The sequence below is a fragment of the Lathyrus oleraceus genome, chromosome 2, assembly GCF_024323335.1.
Source record: "Lathyrus oleraceus cultivar Zhongwan6 chromosome 2, CAAS_Psat_ZW6_1.0, whole genome shotgun sequence".
Taxonomy (NCBI): domain Eukaryota; kingdom Viridiplantae; phylum Streptophyta; class Magnoliopsida; order Fabales; family Fabaceae; genus Lathyrus; species Lathyrus oleraceus.
Window position 1 is genome coordinate 12,956,477 of NC_066580.1, and position 19,630 is coordinate 12,976,106.

Here is a 19,630-nt window from a genome sequence, read left to right on the forward strand (position 1 = left end):
AGCGTCAATGTGAACATGTTTCTTTTGTACTCACACCAATGCTGGAAGATTTAATGTAACCCCAATTCACTAGGTGCAATTTTGAAGGAGCAATTTCCAGATGATTTAGAACGCCTACCTCAAATTCATTAAAAGGAAGGTGAAAATCAATCAAGGAAAATAGGCATTCATGAAGAGGAATGACGCGCCCATCATAATTGTTGTATATCCTCTTATTACCTTCAAGGGAGAACGCCCCTAGTATAAGGAAGGACCCGCCTCGGTGAAGAAAAGTCCAAACCATCCTTGTTGGTGAAAGAAGAAATGGTATACAATGTTTCTTGATCTACAAAACACACGTCTAAGTCGTCTCTTGCCACATTGTAGGCTCCTAGACGAGAGTCGTACATTTTAAAAGGGATGCCAACATATAAAAGAAACAACCGTAAATGGAAGCATGGGTCAATATAAATTTAAGCTTTGCATCCCTATCAACGGTCGTCTATGACAAAAGATTTCGCCAAGTGCAAGACAAAAAGTACCAAAAGCCCTAACGTCTTTTCAGAGTAGATATCACCATCCAACGTTCTACCATCAATAACGATTTTCCTCTTTAAAGTTACCATAACTTTCTTCTCTAAAAATTCTAGTAACACAAACAAATATAGACGGAAAGAAAGGTTTTGAGGTGTTACCTTGAAAACGATGAACTTGATGACTTGCACGATGTATGCTTTAGCATAAAAGGTGGCTAAAAGGTGTCAAATTGATGCTCAATCAGAGGATATTGACAAGATGAAAGAAATTGCAAACACGGAAGAAGAGCTCTTAAGGTTCACGACTACGAAAGGCATTGAATTCTCATATACCCTCCAACAAAAGAGATTGTACGATCCACAATAGTAAATGTTGGGAAGCATGAACCCCATCAATAACGGTTGAGATTTTACCTCAGACTGTTCTTGAATGCCATAGTACAATAAGACATCATTGTTGTCATACATAGGATCAGGCATTGAGAATCGTCTGCGAAACGTAGCTAGTCACGAGGGAGATCTTTAATGTGTTTGTTCCCAATGTTCGTTGTGTCCCCTAAAAACTCTTTCACTTCCTTCTACTAGAAGCCAGACTAAAGACACACATGGAAACTCCTCGTTCTATGAGTAGGAACAAGGGTTTAGAGGGGGCAACTATTCTGGATCGCTTGCAAGACCCGCAATGGAAAGTCCAATAACAAGTGTCACACAGAAATACGCACAAAACATGTAAGACCTCTCCCTAGTCGAGGACGCATGATTTCGGTCTCCAACACATTTTTCACTATTAGATCTCACGAAGACGGCTTTAACGGCTCAAATTATATAAAACTCAACACACGTCATTTCAGGTATTCTCTCATTCGCATTCAAACTACTTTTTCACTCATTCACTGACTCGGATTTTGAAATGTTAATCTTCCAGGTTCATTCCCGCTTTGTCGTATTAGTAGCTCACTTCAACAGAGTATCAGAACTCAAGTTTCATTCGATCTCTAAATAATAATAATAATAATAATAATAATAAATATATCTTTCTCTCTTTTTTCAACTTTTTTTCAACATAATAATCGATCTATCTTTAAAAAAATGTATATTACATTTTTTGTTTTTCATGTTTCCTCCATAGGAAATATTAGTCTTACATATTTGACGCACTTAAATTGATTATTTTAAGATTTGGCCAACAATAATAACTGTGTTTTGCATGGTATGACATGTTTGTGGCTTGAGCGAATGAAGTGGCGCTTTTGTCTCTCTGCCATCACAACGTAACCATTCATTGCACTCCCACTTCCACCCTTCTTCATCTTTCTTTTCTAATCCATATCAGGTATGTATCTTCTCATTCTCTCTTCTTTTTCATTTTTGATTCCTCAACATTTTTATTTTTCTATTTCAAGATATTCCATAATATATGATAGATAGCATTTCATAATGGGTTTGTCTTAAATTATAAGGTTGTTTATTTAATTATAATTTTGCTTTTGATATTAATAGCAAGTTCTCATTTTTATGTGTTTATGATTAATTGCCAGCATTGTAGAATCTTGTAAAGGTTTTGAATTTAGGGTTATTGGTGAAGTAAGAAGAAAGGGTGAATTGGATTGGTAAAGGGATATAGTGAGTTGAAATGAGTGTAATAGGGTTTGACATTGGAAATGAGAATTGTGTTATTGCTGTAGTGAAGCAAGGTGGGGTTGATGTTTTGTTGAATGATGAATCCAACCGGGAAACCCCTGCTGTTGTTTGCTTTGGAGAGAAGCAACGGTTTTTAGGGTCTGCTGGTGCTGCTTCTGCATTGATGCACCCGAAATCCACGGTATCTCAAGTCAAGAGACTAATTGGAAGGAGATTTGATGACCCTGATGTTCAAGATGACTTAAAACTGCTTCCTGTTGAAACTTCTGAAGGTCCAGATGGTGGCATTTTGATTCACTTGAAGTACTTGAAGGAGACTCATAAGTTTATGCCTGTTCAAATATTAGCAATGCTTTTTGCTCATTTGAAGACTATAGCGGAACATGATTTGGGGGGCCCTGTTTCGGATTGTGTTATTGGAGTTCCGTCGTATTTTACTGACTTGCAGAGACGGGCGTATCTTTATGCAGCAACGATTGTTGGGTTGAAGCCTGTGAGGTTGATTCATGATTGCACTGCAACTGGTCTTGGTTATGGTGTTTACAAAACCGATTTTCCCCATGGAGGTCCAACTTATGTCGCGTTTATTGATATAGGTCATTGTGACACTCAGGTATCTATTGCGATATTTCAGGCTGGGAAAATGAAGATGCTTTCTCATGCTTTTGATAGGAACTTAGGAGGTAGAGATTTTGATGAGGTGCTATTTAGACATTTTGCAGAAAAATTTAAGGAACAATACAATATGGATGTGTATTCTAATGCCAGAGCGTGTAATAGGCTGCGTGCAGCGTGTGAGAAGTTGAAGAAGGTTTTGAGTGCAAATTTAGAGGCACCTCTTAACATTGAGTGTTTGATGGATGAAAAAGATGTTAGTGGATTTATCAAGAGGGAAGAATTCGAGAGTCTTGCATCAGGATTATTGGAGAGACTTTGTATTCCTTGCAACGAGGCATTGGCTAACGCTGGCTTAACTGTCGATATGGTTTATTCTGTTGAGTTAGTTGGTTCGGGTTCAAGAATTCCAGCTATCGCAAAATTATTAACTTCTTTATTTAAGAAAGAACTCAGCCGAACACTGAATGCAAGTGAGTGCGTAGCTCGTGGTTGTGCTCTTCAGTGTGCAATGCTCAGTCCTGTTTTCCGCGTCAAAGAATATGAGGTTTGAATACTAAAACAAAACACCGATTCTTATCCTATCCATAAATTGCATAAAATCGATGTAATTTCTCTTATTTATTCAGGTCCAGGATTCTAGTCCTTTCTCTATTGGCCTTTCCTCGGACGAAGGTCTAATTTGCGCAAAACCAAATGCAGTACTTTTCCCAAAAGGCCAACCCATTCCAAGTTCTAAAACTCTTACATTTCAGGGCAGTAATTTGGTCCGTTTGGAAGCATTCTATGCTAATCCCGATGAAGGGCCAAAGGGGACATCTCCTAAAATCGGTTGCTTCACGGTATGTTTTCATTAGAATTCAGATCATCTTGTGCACTGTCATATATGCTTATACATTTGTTTGCGACTTCTACTCAGATTGGTCCTTTCCATGGATCCAGTGGAAGTAAAGCGGAATTTGAAGTTACAATTCAACTAAATTTGCATGGCATTGTCAATATCGAATCATCTACAGTAAGTAAGAAGCCTAATTTTGATCTCTCAATATTACGTTATCAGTTTTCTGAGAGATCTAGGTATATAGATGAACTTCAATTTGTCATCAGTTGATCCAGGATCATGTGGAAGATTCTGTTACACCACATGATTATCATTCAAATTCGGAAGCAATGAATGTTGAACCAATTTCTGAGACAGGTCAAAATGTCAACGAACATAAGTGTGAATCTCCACATAGTTCTGTAAGTACTTTGTTGATGAACACCTTTTTAAATGGAATGTCTCAAATGTTAGAGATTTCTCACAAATCATCCTTCAAACGTGAAAAATCGTATAGCTAAATTTATCATATCAGTTCTGACATTGAATTCTGTGACATGTCTCTCGGGCTATCACAATCACCACTTTTTGGTAATGTCTGTGATAATCGAATATGTATATTTTTATTGTGTTTTGATTGCAGATATGATTCATGTTGGTGATTTGAGTAAATAAAGTGATACTATCGTACCTTTTTACAGTCTGATGGTACGAAAAAAGATAAATCCGACAAAAGGATTCATGTACCAGTTAGTGAGAGCATCTATGGTGGAATGACGAATGCTGAAATCACTGAAGCACAAGAAAAAGAACACCAATTAACCGAGCAGGATAAAACAATGGAGTTAACCAAAAACAAGAGGAACTCCTTGGAGTCTTACGTCTACGACATGAGGAATAAGGTATAGATGCAATATCTTCGTAATTCTTATCTAGCTTTGTCTTTTGCTTTGGTAATAAGAAAGTGTTGAATGTTTCAAATGTGAATAAATAAAAAAGCTGTTGTATATTTAATGATTGGCATTTAATAGTTTGCGCATTTGTGCATAGCTTTTCAACGCATACCGTAATTTTTCAAACGAGCAAGATAGGGATGACATTTCTAGGAGCCTGCAAGAGACTGAGGAATGGCTTTATGGCGAAGGCGATGATGAAACAGTAAATGCATATTCTGCAAAGCTGGCAGATCTAAAACAGGTTATTTTTTCTTCTCTAATATCCATTTTTCCTTTACTATACTTCTTGTTCACATTCTCCACCTTCTATAGCTGGTGGATCCAATCGAGAGCCGGTGCAAAGACGAAGAAGAAAGAGCGCAAGCTACAAGAGATTTATTAGGTTGCATTGTCGAGCATCGCTTGTCTGCAGATTCTCTTCCGCCTCAAAGTAAAGAACTGGTACGACAAATAGGTGAATAAATTTAATTTTGGGATCGATGCAGCTCCTAATGTCGGACTTTAAATGACAACTTTTCATGTTTTAGATCATCATTGAATGCAATAAAGCAGAACAGTGGCTACGAGAAAAGATGCAACAACAAGACGCTTTGCCTAAGAGCTCTGATCCGGTATTTTGGTCAACTGACATTGAGAACAAGACACAAGATTTAAACTTGTAAGATTTCTTACTCTTGTTTGACACATTGTTTGTTCCTCTAGTGCAATCAGTGTTGTCAGATAGCGGCGCCATAGCATAGTAGAATTTGAGCGGACCGATATTGTTTCACGATAGACTTTTTAATACAAAGTATTGTCGAATAGAGGCGATATATATGATTGACAACATTGGCACTAGAGTAAGACTAATGAATGTTTTATTTTGATGTGTTTTAGAATATGCCGGCAGATATTGAGATCACCATTTCCAGAAGACAAAGAGGAAGAGGAAAAGGAAGATGAGAAGAATACTTCTTAGCATCAATGAAGACAATGATGATATACCTGTTAACTGAAGATCTAAATTTTTATTAGCTGTTAGCTTCAGACAAATTGTATATTTTGTTCTCTTAAAACTTTTACCATGTTTATGGAGTTGAGGAAGATAAGTCTAAATATTTGGAAATCACTTTTTAAATATTACTTTAAACTTTCAAATATAATTTATATTAATTTTAGAAAAAAAATGTGTCATTTTTTAATATTGAAAAGAATAATGTTTTTTAAATATCTGTGTGAGATAGAGTTAAATTTATGGTCTGTTTGGAAGGTAGATTTTAAGAGGGAAGGGGGAAGGAATGAGTTGTTTTTCTTTTTTACATATAAAATAATTTTAGAAATGAATGAAGTGCTGTTAAGTTACTTTATGTTAAGTTACTTTATGATTATATATTATGATACTCTTTTAAATGGTATAGACCATGACCATGCATGTGATAAGGTAAGCAAGAGGTTGTACTTGTATATAGATGATTTGTAAAGAATGGGATCCTTTAACCTAATCTTTGTGGTAGATAATATATAGTCCTATGTGCCCTAGTGATATGTGGCAGATTCTTGAGGCTATTTCCTAGGTCATGACCGGTACAACCTCGCTTTATCAGGGAGTGTGGTGAATGACTCACTTTCGAGGTTATCTTAAGATGTGGCGACATCGTCACGTGCCGAACTCGTATCCTAGCTCTTTGAATCTTAGTTGAGGTTTCTCATGCTGCTCATGTGAGTGTAAATGTGTGGGTCAAGTTAGGTGATGTATGAGTTTGGGATGAAATATTCTTGATGGTCCACATTCCCCAGCACGAGGCCTAGAAAGGCGAAGTGATTAAGGAGAATCATAATCATCCTAGAAAGGCGAAGTGATTAAGGAGAATCATAATCATCCATATCCCCCAAGTACGATGCATATAAGGGCGGAGTGTTTAAAGAGACTATGTCATTTTTAGAATAACCATCCATTCTAGCATGTTTGGGGTTAGGTCAATTATAATCATATGATCTTGATAACCCTTCAGACTCCCTATCCAATAGTTACATTGGATACCCGTTAAGGTTGTTTGGTTTCTTTTATCATCTGGTTGTGATCGATTCAAACTTCTTGGGAATGACTATTTAATTTGAGTGTACGCATGGAGGCAGATCCATTAATCTTCTCACAAGTTCATTATGGGTGTTTAGATCAAGAACCCGGCTGGTTTCTATAAATTCTAGAACAAGCCACCACCATTTTTAATCATTCTTTTGTTCGTACACATTTATCTCGTGAGTATTTCTTCTTCAACCTCATTTTCTTACTCAAACTTATATCAAACTCAGTGCCCCTACAATGCCCCTAGGTCGGTATTTTTCATTCCCTTTCGTTATTATTTTTCCTACCTTCTTCAAGTATGATTTTTCTTAGAGAGTGCGATGAAAATGAAAATGTGGTTGAGTCATAGAACCACGAATAGAGATACAAGTTGTTGTGTCGATGTATTGAAAACTCGAGGCGGATAGATTAGAGTATTTATTAGGACTTAGTTGATAGGGAAATGTTTGGGAGCTAGTTTAGAGGAATCAAACATAGATGTCGTCTTCGCTATGGAGGAGGGGTTTGAGAAAGCCAAAAAGCAAATGGTTTTCTTGTACCCTAATATTGCTTTAGGCAAACTCAACCTCTTCAAGATAGTGGTGGGTGAAAATTTGGTAGAAGTGGCGGAGGAGAAGGGAGATGTGGAAGAAGCGGTCTCTCCTTTCAAGAACAACTAAAGGATTATATGTTGTTTATTTTCATTTTTTCTTGTGTTCATTGCTCATGTGTTGTCTAGTTTACTCTTTTGTAACTACACCCTTTTATGGGTATTATTAATGAAATCTTCTTTTTTTGTTTTAATTTTTGCTTTATTATTTTACTATGTGTTACCTCTAATTTTTCTAAAAAGTTATTTTTAGATTCTTCTCATTCCGTGAGTATTAGTATGTGGGTTGTTATACTTAAAAAATATTGTCCGTGGTCACTTGAGAATTTAAAAATATTGTGAGTGACATGGATGTGTATTTAGGAATAACTATACCATAGAGGATATAATGGAACTTCTTAGGGCACAATGATACCCTAAAGGGCATTGGATACCGCAAAAAGCGCAATAGTATCCTGGACGGTACAATAGTATTATGTGTCATGAGATGTGTGATCTTCATAAAGGAATGGGGAGACAAGGTAAACTTAATAAATATGGAACCTCGTTAAAAATAAATGTCCTTGTAGGGGAAAGAGTGTCACTTCATCACTTTATTAATACATTGAATCATAAAAAATGAGAGAATAATTCATGGCAGTTTAAAAAACATATAGTTGTTTTTGCCATATATCATTTTCTTCTTCTAGCTTCTTCTTAATCCCATAGAGGATGTCTTTGCTAGCTGATCCGGCTTGGACGTTAGCTCGAGGGTGCTCTACTAAAACAAATTGGATCCTAATTCGTAAGTGTTGACAAATTTTCTCACTATCGAACTTGTGAATTGTGTTTTTTTTTGTTTTTTTTTTTCAGACGATGCATTTTGGTAGGCCAAACTTATAAATAATTCATTTTCAGTATAATCACTTTTTCTCTCCCTCGTAATATTTGACACTACATGTGGAATGGCCATGGCAAGGTCACTGAATTAAAGACGTTGATTGGGGCATAACGAAGGCCTAAGACTTGTCACACTTGTTGACGAAGTCGATGTTGTCCCTTAGTAAAGTAGGTCAATAATACTCGACTCGTAATAACCTATTTTTTGACACTTTTCTCCATATATGGCTCCACATATGCCTTCATGGACCTCCATCAATACCAAATTTGTCTCATTATCTTCGAGGCACGTCAACATTGGTAATGCTTTTCTCATCCTGTATAACTTTCCTACAACCAAAGTAAATTTAGAACACAATTTTTTCTTCTTCTTGACCCTCTTCATCTGAAAAAAGTGTGCACTAGTCAAGTATTGGATTATGGGGGTTATCTGACAAACGTCATAACATGTTTTTAGTATGGTTTCTAGTTCTTTTTAGTGTTTTTTGCTTTTAGTTTGTTTATGTTTTTGTAGGAATTAATAAAGATTCCAAAGAATTGTGAAAAATATCAATTCAAATCAAAACATTCCTAATTAGACAAATTTCATGGTATTTTACGGAAAAAACTATGATTTCAAATCAAAGTGAGGACTAGCATGCGAGAAACAAAAATAAGGGAGAAAATTTGTAGAAAAACAACAAATAATAGCGGCTAGAAGTCATAGTTGTAATATTAAACTCAATAGTTAATAACGATGTTACCAAGTTAAAGTGGGGCTATTTTGAGCTTGATTTCTAGAATTCCAAATTGGCAAGTCAGAAAAATCACAAAATAGCAGTGCAACTAAGGTCTCGAGCAGCGCAATATTACGATTCATTTTTATCTTTATGAAATATTTTGATCATATATGGAGTTTCATAAGTCCTATTGAGGTGAAACTAACAAAAAGTGAAAGCTAACTTCCAAAACTATAACTTTTGTGAAGAAGTCAAAGTCTAATTCTAACTATAAAAAGATAGAAAACAATGGGTAAAAAACTAACGGGGTGATAATGTTGAATTATAAACATTGGGCTATTCTCTCAACCATAAACCTATTACAATGCCTATTAATGAGAAGTATGGCAAAGATTCCAAAATGGCATATTATGAAGCTATGGAGTAGGAGAAATGAAATACATCATTAGGGAATCATTCCTAATTGTTGTAAGTTTTCTTTCTTGCTTTTATTTGCAAAAGTCGTGAATTCTTTAGGAATGAATGGCTAATTTTCCTATATTAGATTCTCCTAGATGAGTTTTCCCCCTACTATCATGTGATTCGCGCTAAGTTTTGTTCTTTTTAAATAAATCATTTCTTGTAATTTTTTTCAATTTTGTTTGGGCTTACTGTATTTCTTCCGTCTACGGAATTGGTAGAAATGATCTAGGTAGTAATAAGAACTCACACTAGATTTGCATACTTAAATCAAATAGGATTGTGAAATTATTTGTGATTACTAGATTTAAGGCATATTCAATTTAGGCATGAGATGTTTTATGTGTGATAAACCTTTTATGGTTATATTAGGATTGTGGAATTATTTGTGATTGCTAGATTTAAGGCATATTCAATTGAGGCATGACATATTTTATGTGTGATAAACCTTTTATGGTTACATTAGGGTTACTCGAAAAATGACAATGAAAAAAGGATTACTTAACGATTAAATCGTTAATAATTATTTTAAAATAATCATGATTAAGAGGATCATATACCCGATCTTTGAGTATCATTTTTAAAAGACCTTCATCTTTTATATATATATATATATAAACTAACTATTGTTCCATTATAAAACTGGTATTGTGTTTGTATATTAAAAAGTTGTGTGCGTACACTTTTGAAGATTTATTACATTTACTGTTGTGTGGTTGACATCTTGCTCCTGCCCATTTGTTTATTTGGTTTACAACTTAATGTTTAGTCGGAGCGGTAAACAATCAATAAAAACACACCAATTTACTTTATTTGTTTATTTTTATAAATTTTAATCTTTTATAATATTCTTGTGTAATATTTTATTTTATTTTTAATAAGTAGTTACAATTCAAAAAAAAAATCTAATATGTATTTAATAATCTTTTTAGTCAACAATTTTACTTTAGTGAAGCAAGATGACTAATATTTAAAATATATTTTTGTGTAAAATAATATATTTAGAATCAAGTTGTATAATTCTAATATTTTTCATTTAATTTTAGTTTATACTTTTTTTCTTTGTGTATGCTATGATATATTTATTGATTCTTTTAATAAAACTTTATCTTAAAAAATTTAAATTGAAATGTTCAAAATTATAAGAATAAGAGAGAGTAAAAATGAGAGAAACTAGTTGAAGTTTTAAAGCCAATTAATTATATTCAACAAAGATTAAATCAATTATTTTTATCATGAATAAAAATATGTTAAATAAAATCAATTATAATAATGATAAATGATTTTGTAGGCTGAAAAACTAAAAAAATAAGTTAAATAAATATAATAATTCTATTTAAAAATTTTATAAATTTTTTATTTTAAAATTTGTCTCAAACCTCAACTTTGTTGGATCACTGAGGGATCGTTACCGGTTCAAGCAAAAAATACACCATATGATAGGAATAAAGGATTGAAATTAACAAAAACAATTCTTCATAGATTCATTCAACTTATAGTTTAGCTTAGTTAATTTCGTAGGTATAGCAACAAAAAAAAAAACAATCATACTCTGTGCAACCAGCGGTTATAATTGTTTTTCATTATGCTTCTGATAACAAGTACTTTATCCTGATCTTGTCAAATTAACAAAAATTCATGTGGATACAATATAAATTTACTTGCATTTTGTGATTTTTGTTGGCTCAAATAATACTACAATTGAACATGATTTTACCACCAACATCATCCAATCATTTTTTGTTTGCTTTATTGATGATGTTAGTTTTGGCGACTATGTATCGGGGGCGTGCAATGTTTCCTGTATTATTCTTTTGTTGTGTGTTGGTTTCTTCGTGCTAGTGAGTTTCAAGAAGAGATATGATCGAGAATTTTATTCTTTATGCACATATGTCACCTCTAAGAAGTTGAAATGTTTGAAAAACTCCTATACTTTCTACAAATATTTTACCATGGGTGCTTCCTTCATTTGGTACGTTTCACTGACTTAACTAGTTACCAACTGAGAGTCACTTCTTGCTCTAAGAGTGAAAGCATTTATCTCCCTTTCCAAATTTCATTCTAGCTACAAGGATTTCGTATTCCACTTGGTTATTACTCACCTTGTATTCAACGTGCGGCAATTGTTCAATCAATATCTCTCTCGAGCCTTCCAATACTACTATGCTTTATCTACTAGTAAGATCCACATGTGAGGAGTGTCTTCACCAACATGCGAACTAAATTCCACCGAGAAGTCGACTAGGACTTGAGATTCAATACTCATATATGTGAAAACGTTAATATCGTATTTGGACAGCTCTAATGACCAATATATTATTTTCCTTATAAGGTCGGATTTTTCAGGACCTAGCAAATTAGATAATTTGTTTTAACCATTATACGGTGGCCCTGAAAATACAGTTTCATCTTTCTTGTCATGGTGACTACTATTAAAGTTGACCAATCTATCTTTTTATACCTTAACTCGACTCATTTGAAGACCTTACTTACAAAGTAGGTTAAACTTTTTGTTCCATCTAGCTCTCAGATCAGTAGAGAGCTCATGGCATTATTAGTTACTAAAAGGTATAAATGCAGTGACACACCTTCCTCCATAAGGGATTAGAGGTGTCACCAAAAATATTTTTCAACTTTGTGAAATATTCATCGCATTCCTCCATCCACTCAAACTTTTCCCTCTTCTTGAGTGTGGAAATAAGTGGAAGGTCTTGTCACATGACAGGAAGCAAGATAGGACGGTTATCTTCCTTGCAATCTATTGAAATTATTTAATTGTTGTTGGGTTTCTCATGTTAAGTATAACTTGGAATTTCTATCGGTTGGCTTTGATTCCTCTTCTCATTAACATAAATTCCAAGAACTTCCCTACTTGGACTCCAAAAGAGAACTTGGTCGGGTTTAGATGCATGATATACCTCCTAACAAATCTTAAAATTTCTTCCAAATCCTTATAGTGGTTTTTCCCACATGGTATATTTACCATAATATCCTCTATGTATACCTTCACGTTTTTCTCAATCTTCTCTGCAAACATCATGCCCATCAGTCACTATAAATGGAGTCAGCGTTCTTGAGGTCAAAGGGCATCACCTCATAATAATTACAAGTCTTGGTCATGAAGATAGTCTTAGGCACATCCATGGGTTCATCTTGATTTGATTGTTCCATGAGTATGTGTCCCTGAAACTAAGTATTTTGTACCCTAGAGCTTTGTAAACAACATGTCTATATTGAACAAGGGATATGGATCCTTTGGACACGCTAGATTGAGATCGGTGAAGTTTACCCGCATCCTCCATTTACCCCGATACTTTTTCACCATCACGACGTTGGCCAGCCATATGGGATACTTAATCTCATTTATAAGCCTCGCCTCGTTTATCTTTCTCACTTCCTCATCAAGGATTATTCTCATATCCTCTCCCTTTTTTTTTGTTTCTTCAGTATGACTGGTTTGATGGAGGTATTTAGGGTGATTTGGTGACTGGTGATATATGTGTTTATTCTCGACATATCATAAGAACTCTAGGAGAATAAATCCATATTTTTCTGGAGCAAGCAGATTAACTCTTCCTGTCTTTGATTCGTTAAGGAGTTTTCCAACTTCGTAGTCTATAAATGTTGGGGACCAGTCTAAACCTCATTAAGATATTTAGTATGGACCAATCTATCTTCCAAGTAATATTCCCTTGGGTTCTAATCCACTAAGTTAACATTGTAGGCGCTTGGTTTGGGTGGTGGATTGTCAATCATTGTCGCTCTCTTAATTCTGAGGCTATCTTGATAAATTTTCTTTGACACCTTTTGATTTCATTTCACGACCCCACCCTTCCGCTATCTAGGTGGTATTTCATGGTGATGCAGAGTATAGACAGGACCGCCTCTAAAACGTTGAATGTTTGGAGTCCTATGATTATATTGTATGGTGAATAGGCATTTATCACACGATATCTAACTTTGATAGTATTTGCGTTCTTGCATACTCTGGAAGTTATATGGATGGAGATATATCATTTGACTTGTACGTGTTCGCCAAAGAATCTTACTAGGAAGCCTTTAAAGAGTTGAAAATGTGTAGGATCTAGATGCAACCTCTCAAAGGTGTCCCAATAGAGGATGTCTTCTAACTATCGGGGTTAATGAGGACTTGTTTGACGTTTTAATTAAACATTTGCATTGATGACCGTGGGACCATCCTCATGGGGTAGAATCCTAGAGATGTCTCTTTGCGAGAAAGTGAGCTCAAGAGCATAAGATGATTGAGGTTTCAATGGTGAACCCGCGACGTGCATTACCTAGCGTGCATATCTTTTATACGAAGAGTGTTTATGGTGTGACGAAAAGGTCCTCTTTCATGTATTTCTTCTAGTTCTTTATCCCTCTTAGGTCGGGGGTTTATCGCGTCCAGAAGGTCGAGCTCTCACTCTATAACTGATTTATGTGCCCTGAACGTATCTCTTAGATGCTCTTCTTGAATGAGGTGTTTTATTTCCTTATTCAATTGGTGGTATTCATTAGTGTGGTGTTCTTTAACCTTGTGGTAGTTGCATCATTTGTTGGATTTATTTTCCATAACCTCCCATTTAGGAGTTTGGGGTTCAATAATGGCTTTGGTGTTAAATACTTCTCGCCACACTTGTTCTTGCCTAGTATTTAATAGTGTTTGATTTTCCACAAGCCTTTTGGGAGATTTAAAGGTTCCTCAGACTCTTATTGTTTATGGATAATTATTTTTACGTTTACTAGAGGAGTCTAATTTGCAACTACTACTTTTATTTGTGTTTATAGCTATTTTCTCTATGTTGCTTTCCTCGTCCTTTACATAATATTTCGCCTTCGCAATTATCTCCTCTGTTGAGTCTCTAGGTTTTTAGGCGAGACTCGTTGAAATGTACAAATTTCAACTCATTTTGGAAGGCATGTGCGTACATCTCTTGATTAGGGCTTACCATCTTGATAATGGCTTTATTTAAACGTGCTAAGTACTCTCATAAGGGCTCTAGGTGCCCTTTATGAACATTGGAGAGGTTGCTGGTGGACACCATGTAGTGTTTGTTAGTCAAGAACAAATGAATTAGTTTTCAAGATAAATCTTAATAGCTGGCTATAGAGAATCTTGCATTTGAACGAGTCATACATGCATATGTAGTTGAAGGTAGTAACATGCTCTTGAGGACCGCTTTACCTGTTTATCATCACGATAGGGGGTGGCTTGAAATTGTCTAAAACGTGGGCATCCCAGATATTGGCAGAGAGGGGTTGAAGGTCCTCAACCTCTATTCCCTCCTGGAGTATGTCATGATATTGTTGTTGGATGGTTTGGACACTTGCTTGTAGGTTTTGGTTTTGGCGGCACAATTCATCCATAGTGGCTTGCATCTCTGCTACGGTTTCATGATCGTCAAAACTAGATGTAACGTGTGTGACCATCATTATGAAATGACCCCTAGATCAATCAAACTCTTTAAAAGGAATGGCCAAGAAATATTTCACCAATGCTCAACGGCGGGTGTCAACTGTACTTGCTTTGAGAACAATAATATAGACCATATATAGGCCAAGCAAGAGATCCTATTTAGATGATTCGTAAAGAACGTGGTCATTTAGCCTAGTTCTTAAGGTAAATATATAGTTTTTTGTGACCTAGCAATATGTGCAAAGTCTTAAGTTATTTCCTCAATCATGACTAATGCGGACCTATTTTATCAAGTGCATGGTGTATAACTCACTTATGGGGTTATCTCAAAATGTAGCAACTCCATCCCTCATGATGTGACAACTTCACCCACATGTGGAACTCATGCCTTGGCTCACTGAACCTTAATTGAGCTCTGTTGTGCTTCTCACATGGTCATGAGTGGGCAAATTAGGGAATGTTGTATGGACATCGACTACAACATTCATGCAGCCCAACACTTATATCCAACAAATTACTCGCACTTGAATATAATGCATATTGTGTCAACATTTAGTTTTCAAAGTTAAAAGAGAATGTTTTTTGGCGTGAAAAATCAAAAAAAAAGAACCAGGTGTAAACACTCCATAAACTATTCTCATTAACAACCTTAAAAACATTTTTATTAACTCACCATTTCAATAAGAAATCGATGAGCAACATAAGTTGGAATCAAATCAAAATCTTAGACTAAGAAATTTGACGCTCCAACAACTAAGTCTTAACTTATCTTCTAATAATATTAACTCAATATTGTAAACCCAGAAGACGCATACATCTCTTAAGGATAAATCTGAAGATACTTATTGAAATTAGTTAAAAAGTAAAAAACTTAACCATGCCTCATAAATAGCTTTTTCATCTATTGTAGACCAGATTTCATTTGAATTATACTATACACACACCTCATTAAAAGTAAACGTTCATAGATAAAGCTAGAATACTTAAAGTTTCTTGTACACTCAATGCGAGATAGAAAAAAGGGTTTTCTCAATGTCTTCAGTAACTTCAACCATTTTTTCCTTCTTTTTGTACACCATTGTCTCATTTACAAATTGGGATAGCACTAAGTAACCATGTGGTGAATCAAGGCTTAGTGGGTGAAATTAAAAAGTGAATCAATATCTTAAAGCTACAGTCATGGTGACAAGACCTTAGATCTTGATGCATATTACAGAACCATCCGGATAAGCAACAAAAGCCCCAAACATGTACTTCCTTGCCCCATCCAGAACAACTCCAGAAGTTTATGGCAATTGAACACAACCAACCTTCTGAGTAATACTAGCCATAGATCAACAAGTAATTTACCGGATTCTGTGAAAAAAGTGATTGAATGTGCACCTGGCCGGAACAATAAGTTGCATCAAATGTTTAGTTTCCCTTCTTGGTACGTGTTTTCTTTTTGGATTTCTTGAATCCTGATCCACTCTCCTGTAAGCATAGAAGGAATTCAGTACCGACTATAACCCATCCAAATAGATCATAAAATATCAAAGTAATTTTGCAAGTGAATGTACCTTCCGATAATGTATGTAAGCACTTCGGCCAGTCATCTCTTGTCCATTTTTGCTGACATAAACCTACAATGTGAAGATAAAAATTTGGGTTCTGATCAATTGATACAGTATGCAAAATGTGTTTTTGCCAACTAACAGAAGTCAATCATATGGAGAATTACAAGAATGACTACAAGGGGAGCATATGCCTGCAGCCATTTGCAATGTTGGTAATATTATGATAATTGCTAGAAGATAAAAAAGATTTGGGAAATAAAATGCCATTGTCTGGATCAGTTAAAAACCTTTTCTTCACATTTTGGTTATGAAAAAAGTTCCCTATAGAAACAAAATCACATCCAGGCTTACCAAAAACAGCTTTAAATCCTTGATTTCTACCATGAGATGTAAAACACTGATATTTTCTTCATTTAAGTTGTTGCAATGTCTAGAACAATATGGAATATAATGACGCCTTATAATGAATAATAATTTGAGTATGACAGATGTATGTATTATGACTAACATCGGATATAGTACCTTAACTATTCATCTTGATGGCAAGTGATGTTAATTTTGACATAAAAAATAAATATAAAGAGCTGCATTTTGGGGATCAAATTATACAAAAATAATTCCTCAAAGGAAAAAATTGGCAGTACAAAAAGGCGTTATAATTTAAATTTCATCTGTATCTATAAAATACTTGGATAATATACTACCTGAGTGATTTCAGAAATTTGTCAACAATATAACTCATGTTTTCAACTATTTATGATCAGCATCTAGCTATAAAAGCAAACAAATCCAACCAGCTAATAACATTAACATTCTTCAGAAATTTTCACATACCTTTCTTCCATCGGATCCTGTAAACCAATGACCAGTAGATTGACCAGCAGATTGCCCACTTGCTTGGACACGTCTCCTACCTGCATCTTTCGGCATAGTGCGGCTCTTGGGTTCCACCCAATTTCCCGAAACATTTGAAGGATTTAATATGCTTTGTGCACTTTTTCTTTTTGACACACTGCTCTTAGTGCTGTTTCTCTTTGTTGCTTTCTTTCTACTGGATGTTCCACTGCCGAGAGGAGAACTGATTTTGGGAGCCACCCAACCTTCAGAAGCATTAAAGGTTTCTTGAACATTCAAATTTGCTGATTTGCTTCTTCTGCTTGTTGAGCCATTAACACGCCCTTTCTGAACTCCTGGCATTTTAGAAGCTCCCCCATTGTCAAATTGTCCCCTAAAATCAAAACAGAAAAATATAAGTTGATTAGAGATCATACCTGTTATCAAAAGATAAAACTGGTCAGTGAAAGAAATATACTATTAGGTTACATCTTACATGTAATCGATATGAGAGACATTTTGTTGCTGATTCACTCCGTTGACACCTAATGGAGAAAAATTACACAGGCGACTCCGTACCAAATGTTGAATTCTTGGATCCTCATTGAAAAAATAACAATGAGCAGGAGGAAGTGGACCTGTCACCTCCCATATCTGTTCATCCTGCTGCAGACCAGAATCAACACCACGATACATCTCATTATGATTTTCAGATATACCAATCCCTGATCTTGGCACTTCCATGTTCTTGGCCGAACTAAAGTACTCTTCAAACATATCATTGAACGCAGGTGTAGGAACGGAAATATTCTTCACCGGAGAAATATCTTTCCATAAATTCCACCTTTGGTTCACATCAAATTGCGTCTTTCCATCTTGTTCCAAAGAAGTGAAAGGCGCACTATGGTTACCCAATGGCCCAACTGAGGGGCCAACTTTATTAACACCACCAATATCCTCACCAAACATATCATCATCATCAGAATCATCAGAATCATCAGAATCAGAATCAAGCAATTGAAACCTGCGAACAGGACTAGAAGCATGTTTTCTTTTGTTCTTCCCACTAGAGTTGGTAAATGAATGGGGAGTTAAAACTCCAACACTTTTCAACGAGACTTTTGAGCTGCTACATACAGATCGATTCTTAACCGAACTGCTACATCCTAATTTCACAAATCGAACACGCTTCAAAATCAAATTAACCTTGTAATTCAACCTACTACTCCTAATTTTTAGCAGAAATAACATTTCTATAAAATTCAGTTATAGTTATAGTTCTACTAAACCCTAACAAACTCATTAATAAGAATAAAGAAATTGACCTTGAACGGGTTTTTCTGGTGAAGAGAACTCCTCGATATCGTCATCGGCGTCAAAGTATGAAGGTAGCGGTTCCGTTTCGTGGTGGATGGAGGAGGAAGGGGGACCTCGACGGAGGCGTTTGAGTGTACGAGATGGTGGATCGGGTCGGGTTTCCGGATCGGAGTCGGGGACTTGAAGGAGCGGGTCGGGGATGGGGGAGGGAGGAGGAGAAGGTGGGGGAGTGTCGTCAAGATCGAGACCTAGAGAGAATGAGGGAGCTTCGAATTCCGCCATGGAAATGAGAATGTGAGAAGGTTTTTATTTTTTTATTTGTTTATTTTTTGTTTATTGTTCAGTATAGTGTGGATATGGATTTTTTTTTAATTTAATTCAATTTGGTGCAAATGGAGGGAATTGAAATTGGATTTCATTTTGGCGGGGGTTAATTCAGAGTGATGAGGAAGCTGAACGTTTTTACGAATCTGGATTTCATGGTTGGGAAAAAGCACGGGTTAACAAGTTGTTAGAAAAAAAAAACACTAAACAATCTCTACCGTTAATTTAACAGATGGCTTAGATTGGCTGACCCGTTTATTATTGGACTCTTAAATTATTTGTCTTAGTCCAACCACTATGGGCTTTGCGGGCCCAAAAAATAACCCGACACTTTTCCCTTTTCTTTTGTCTGAAATTTTCTATTAAAGTTATACACTCTTTTGTTTTGATGAATATATTAATTTCTCATTATCCGGTAGTGTTATAGACTTTTGACTAAAACATTCCGTCTCTACATGTCTCGTATTTAGGAGCATGTGAACCTTTAATCATATTTTAAGGGATTTAAAATAGCGCGATGAAGAGCATAAATTTAGGGAGTAGGTTGGATTGTGAGCCGAAGTATCAAGAACTCGTCTGAGTAATAAGAGTTCGCCCAAGAGTATCAAGAGTTTGGCGTGTAATAACAACTTAACCAAAGACTAGCAAGAACTCGCCAAATACTAACAAGAGTCTGCACAACAACCAATGGCTCACCCGAGTAATAAGGGCTTATCCCAAGACTAACAAGAGCTCGCCCAAACACTAGCCAGAGTACGCCTGAGTATTAAGAGCTCAATTAAATAATAAGAGCTCTCCCCAAGACTAGCAAGAGTTCGGCCCATGATTAGCAAGAGTTCGCTCAACTACTAAAAGCTCGGCGAGTAATAAGAGTTTTCTCAAATACTAACAAGAGCTCGCCCAAATACTATCAAGAGCTCGT

At 35.6% G+C, this 19,630-nt stretch overlaps 2 protein-coding genes across 4 annotated transcripts; one reads left to right on the forward strand and one right to left on the reverse strand.

Moving 5' to 3' along the window:
* Positions 1 to 1,668: 1,668 nt before the first annotated feature.
* Positions 1,669 to 5,665, forward strand: LOC127117646 (heat shock 70 kDa protein 16). Of its 3 annotated transcripts, none has more exons than XM_051047724.1 (10): positions 1,669 to 1,848; positions 2,054 to 3,318; positions 3,401 to 3,613; positions 3,691 to 3,786; positions 3,888 to 4,013; positions 4,293 to 4,493; positions 4,642 to 4,788; positions 4,860 to 4,988; positions 5,075 to 5,205; positions 5,424 to 5,665. In XM_051047724.1, the coding sequence occupies exons 2-10, from the start codon at positions 2,149 to 2,151 to the stop codon at positions 5,503 to 5,505; spliced, it is 2,295 nt and encodes a 764-aa protein (XP_050903681.1). In that variant the 5' UTR covers positions 1,669 to 1,848; positions 2,054 to 2,148; the 3' UTR covers positions 5,506 to 5,665. The 3 variants fall into 3 exon arrangements, with proteins under 3 accessions (XP_050903681.1, XP_050903682.1, XP_050903680.1); XM_051047723.1 differs by having other exon boundaries at positions 1,670 to 1,848; positions 3,879 to 4,013; XM_051047725.1 differs by lacking the exon at positions 3,888 to 4,013.
* A 9,960-nt stretch (positions 5,666 to 15,625) lies between these two features.
* LOC127117647 (uncharacterized) lies at positions 15,626 to 18,861 on the reverse strand. The gene is made up of 5 exons (XM_051047726.1): positions 18,393 to 18,861; positions 17,564 to 18,233; positions 17,068 to 17,461; positions 16,237 to 16,299; positions 15,626 to 16,150 (listed from the first exon to the last, which is right to left on the reverse strand). The coding sequence occupies exons 1-5, from the start codon at positions 18,664 to 18,666 to the stop codon at positions 16,091 to 16,093; spliced, it is 1,461 nt and encodes a 486-aa protein (XP_050903683.1). The 5' UTR covers positions 18,667 to 18,861; the 3' UTR covers positions 15,626 to 16,090.
* Positions 18,862 to 19,630: the final 769 nt, after the last annotated feature.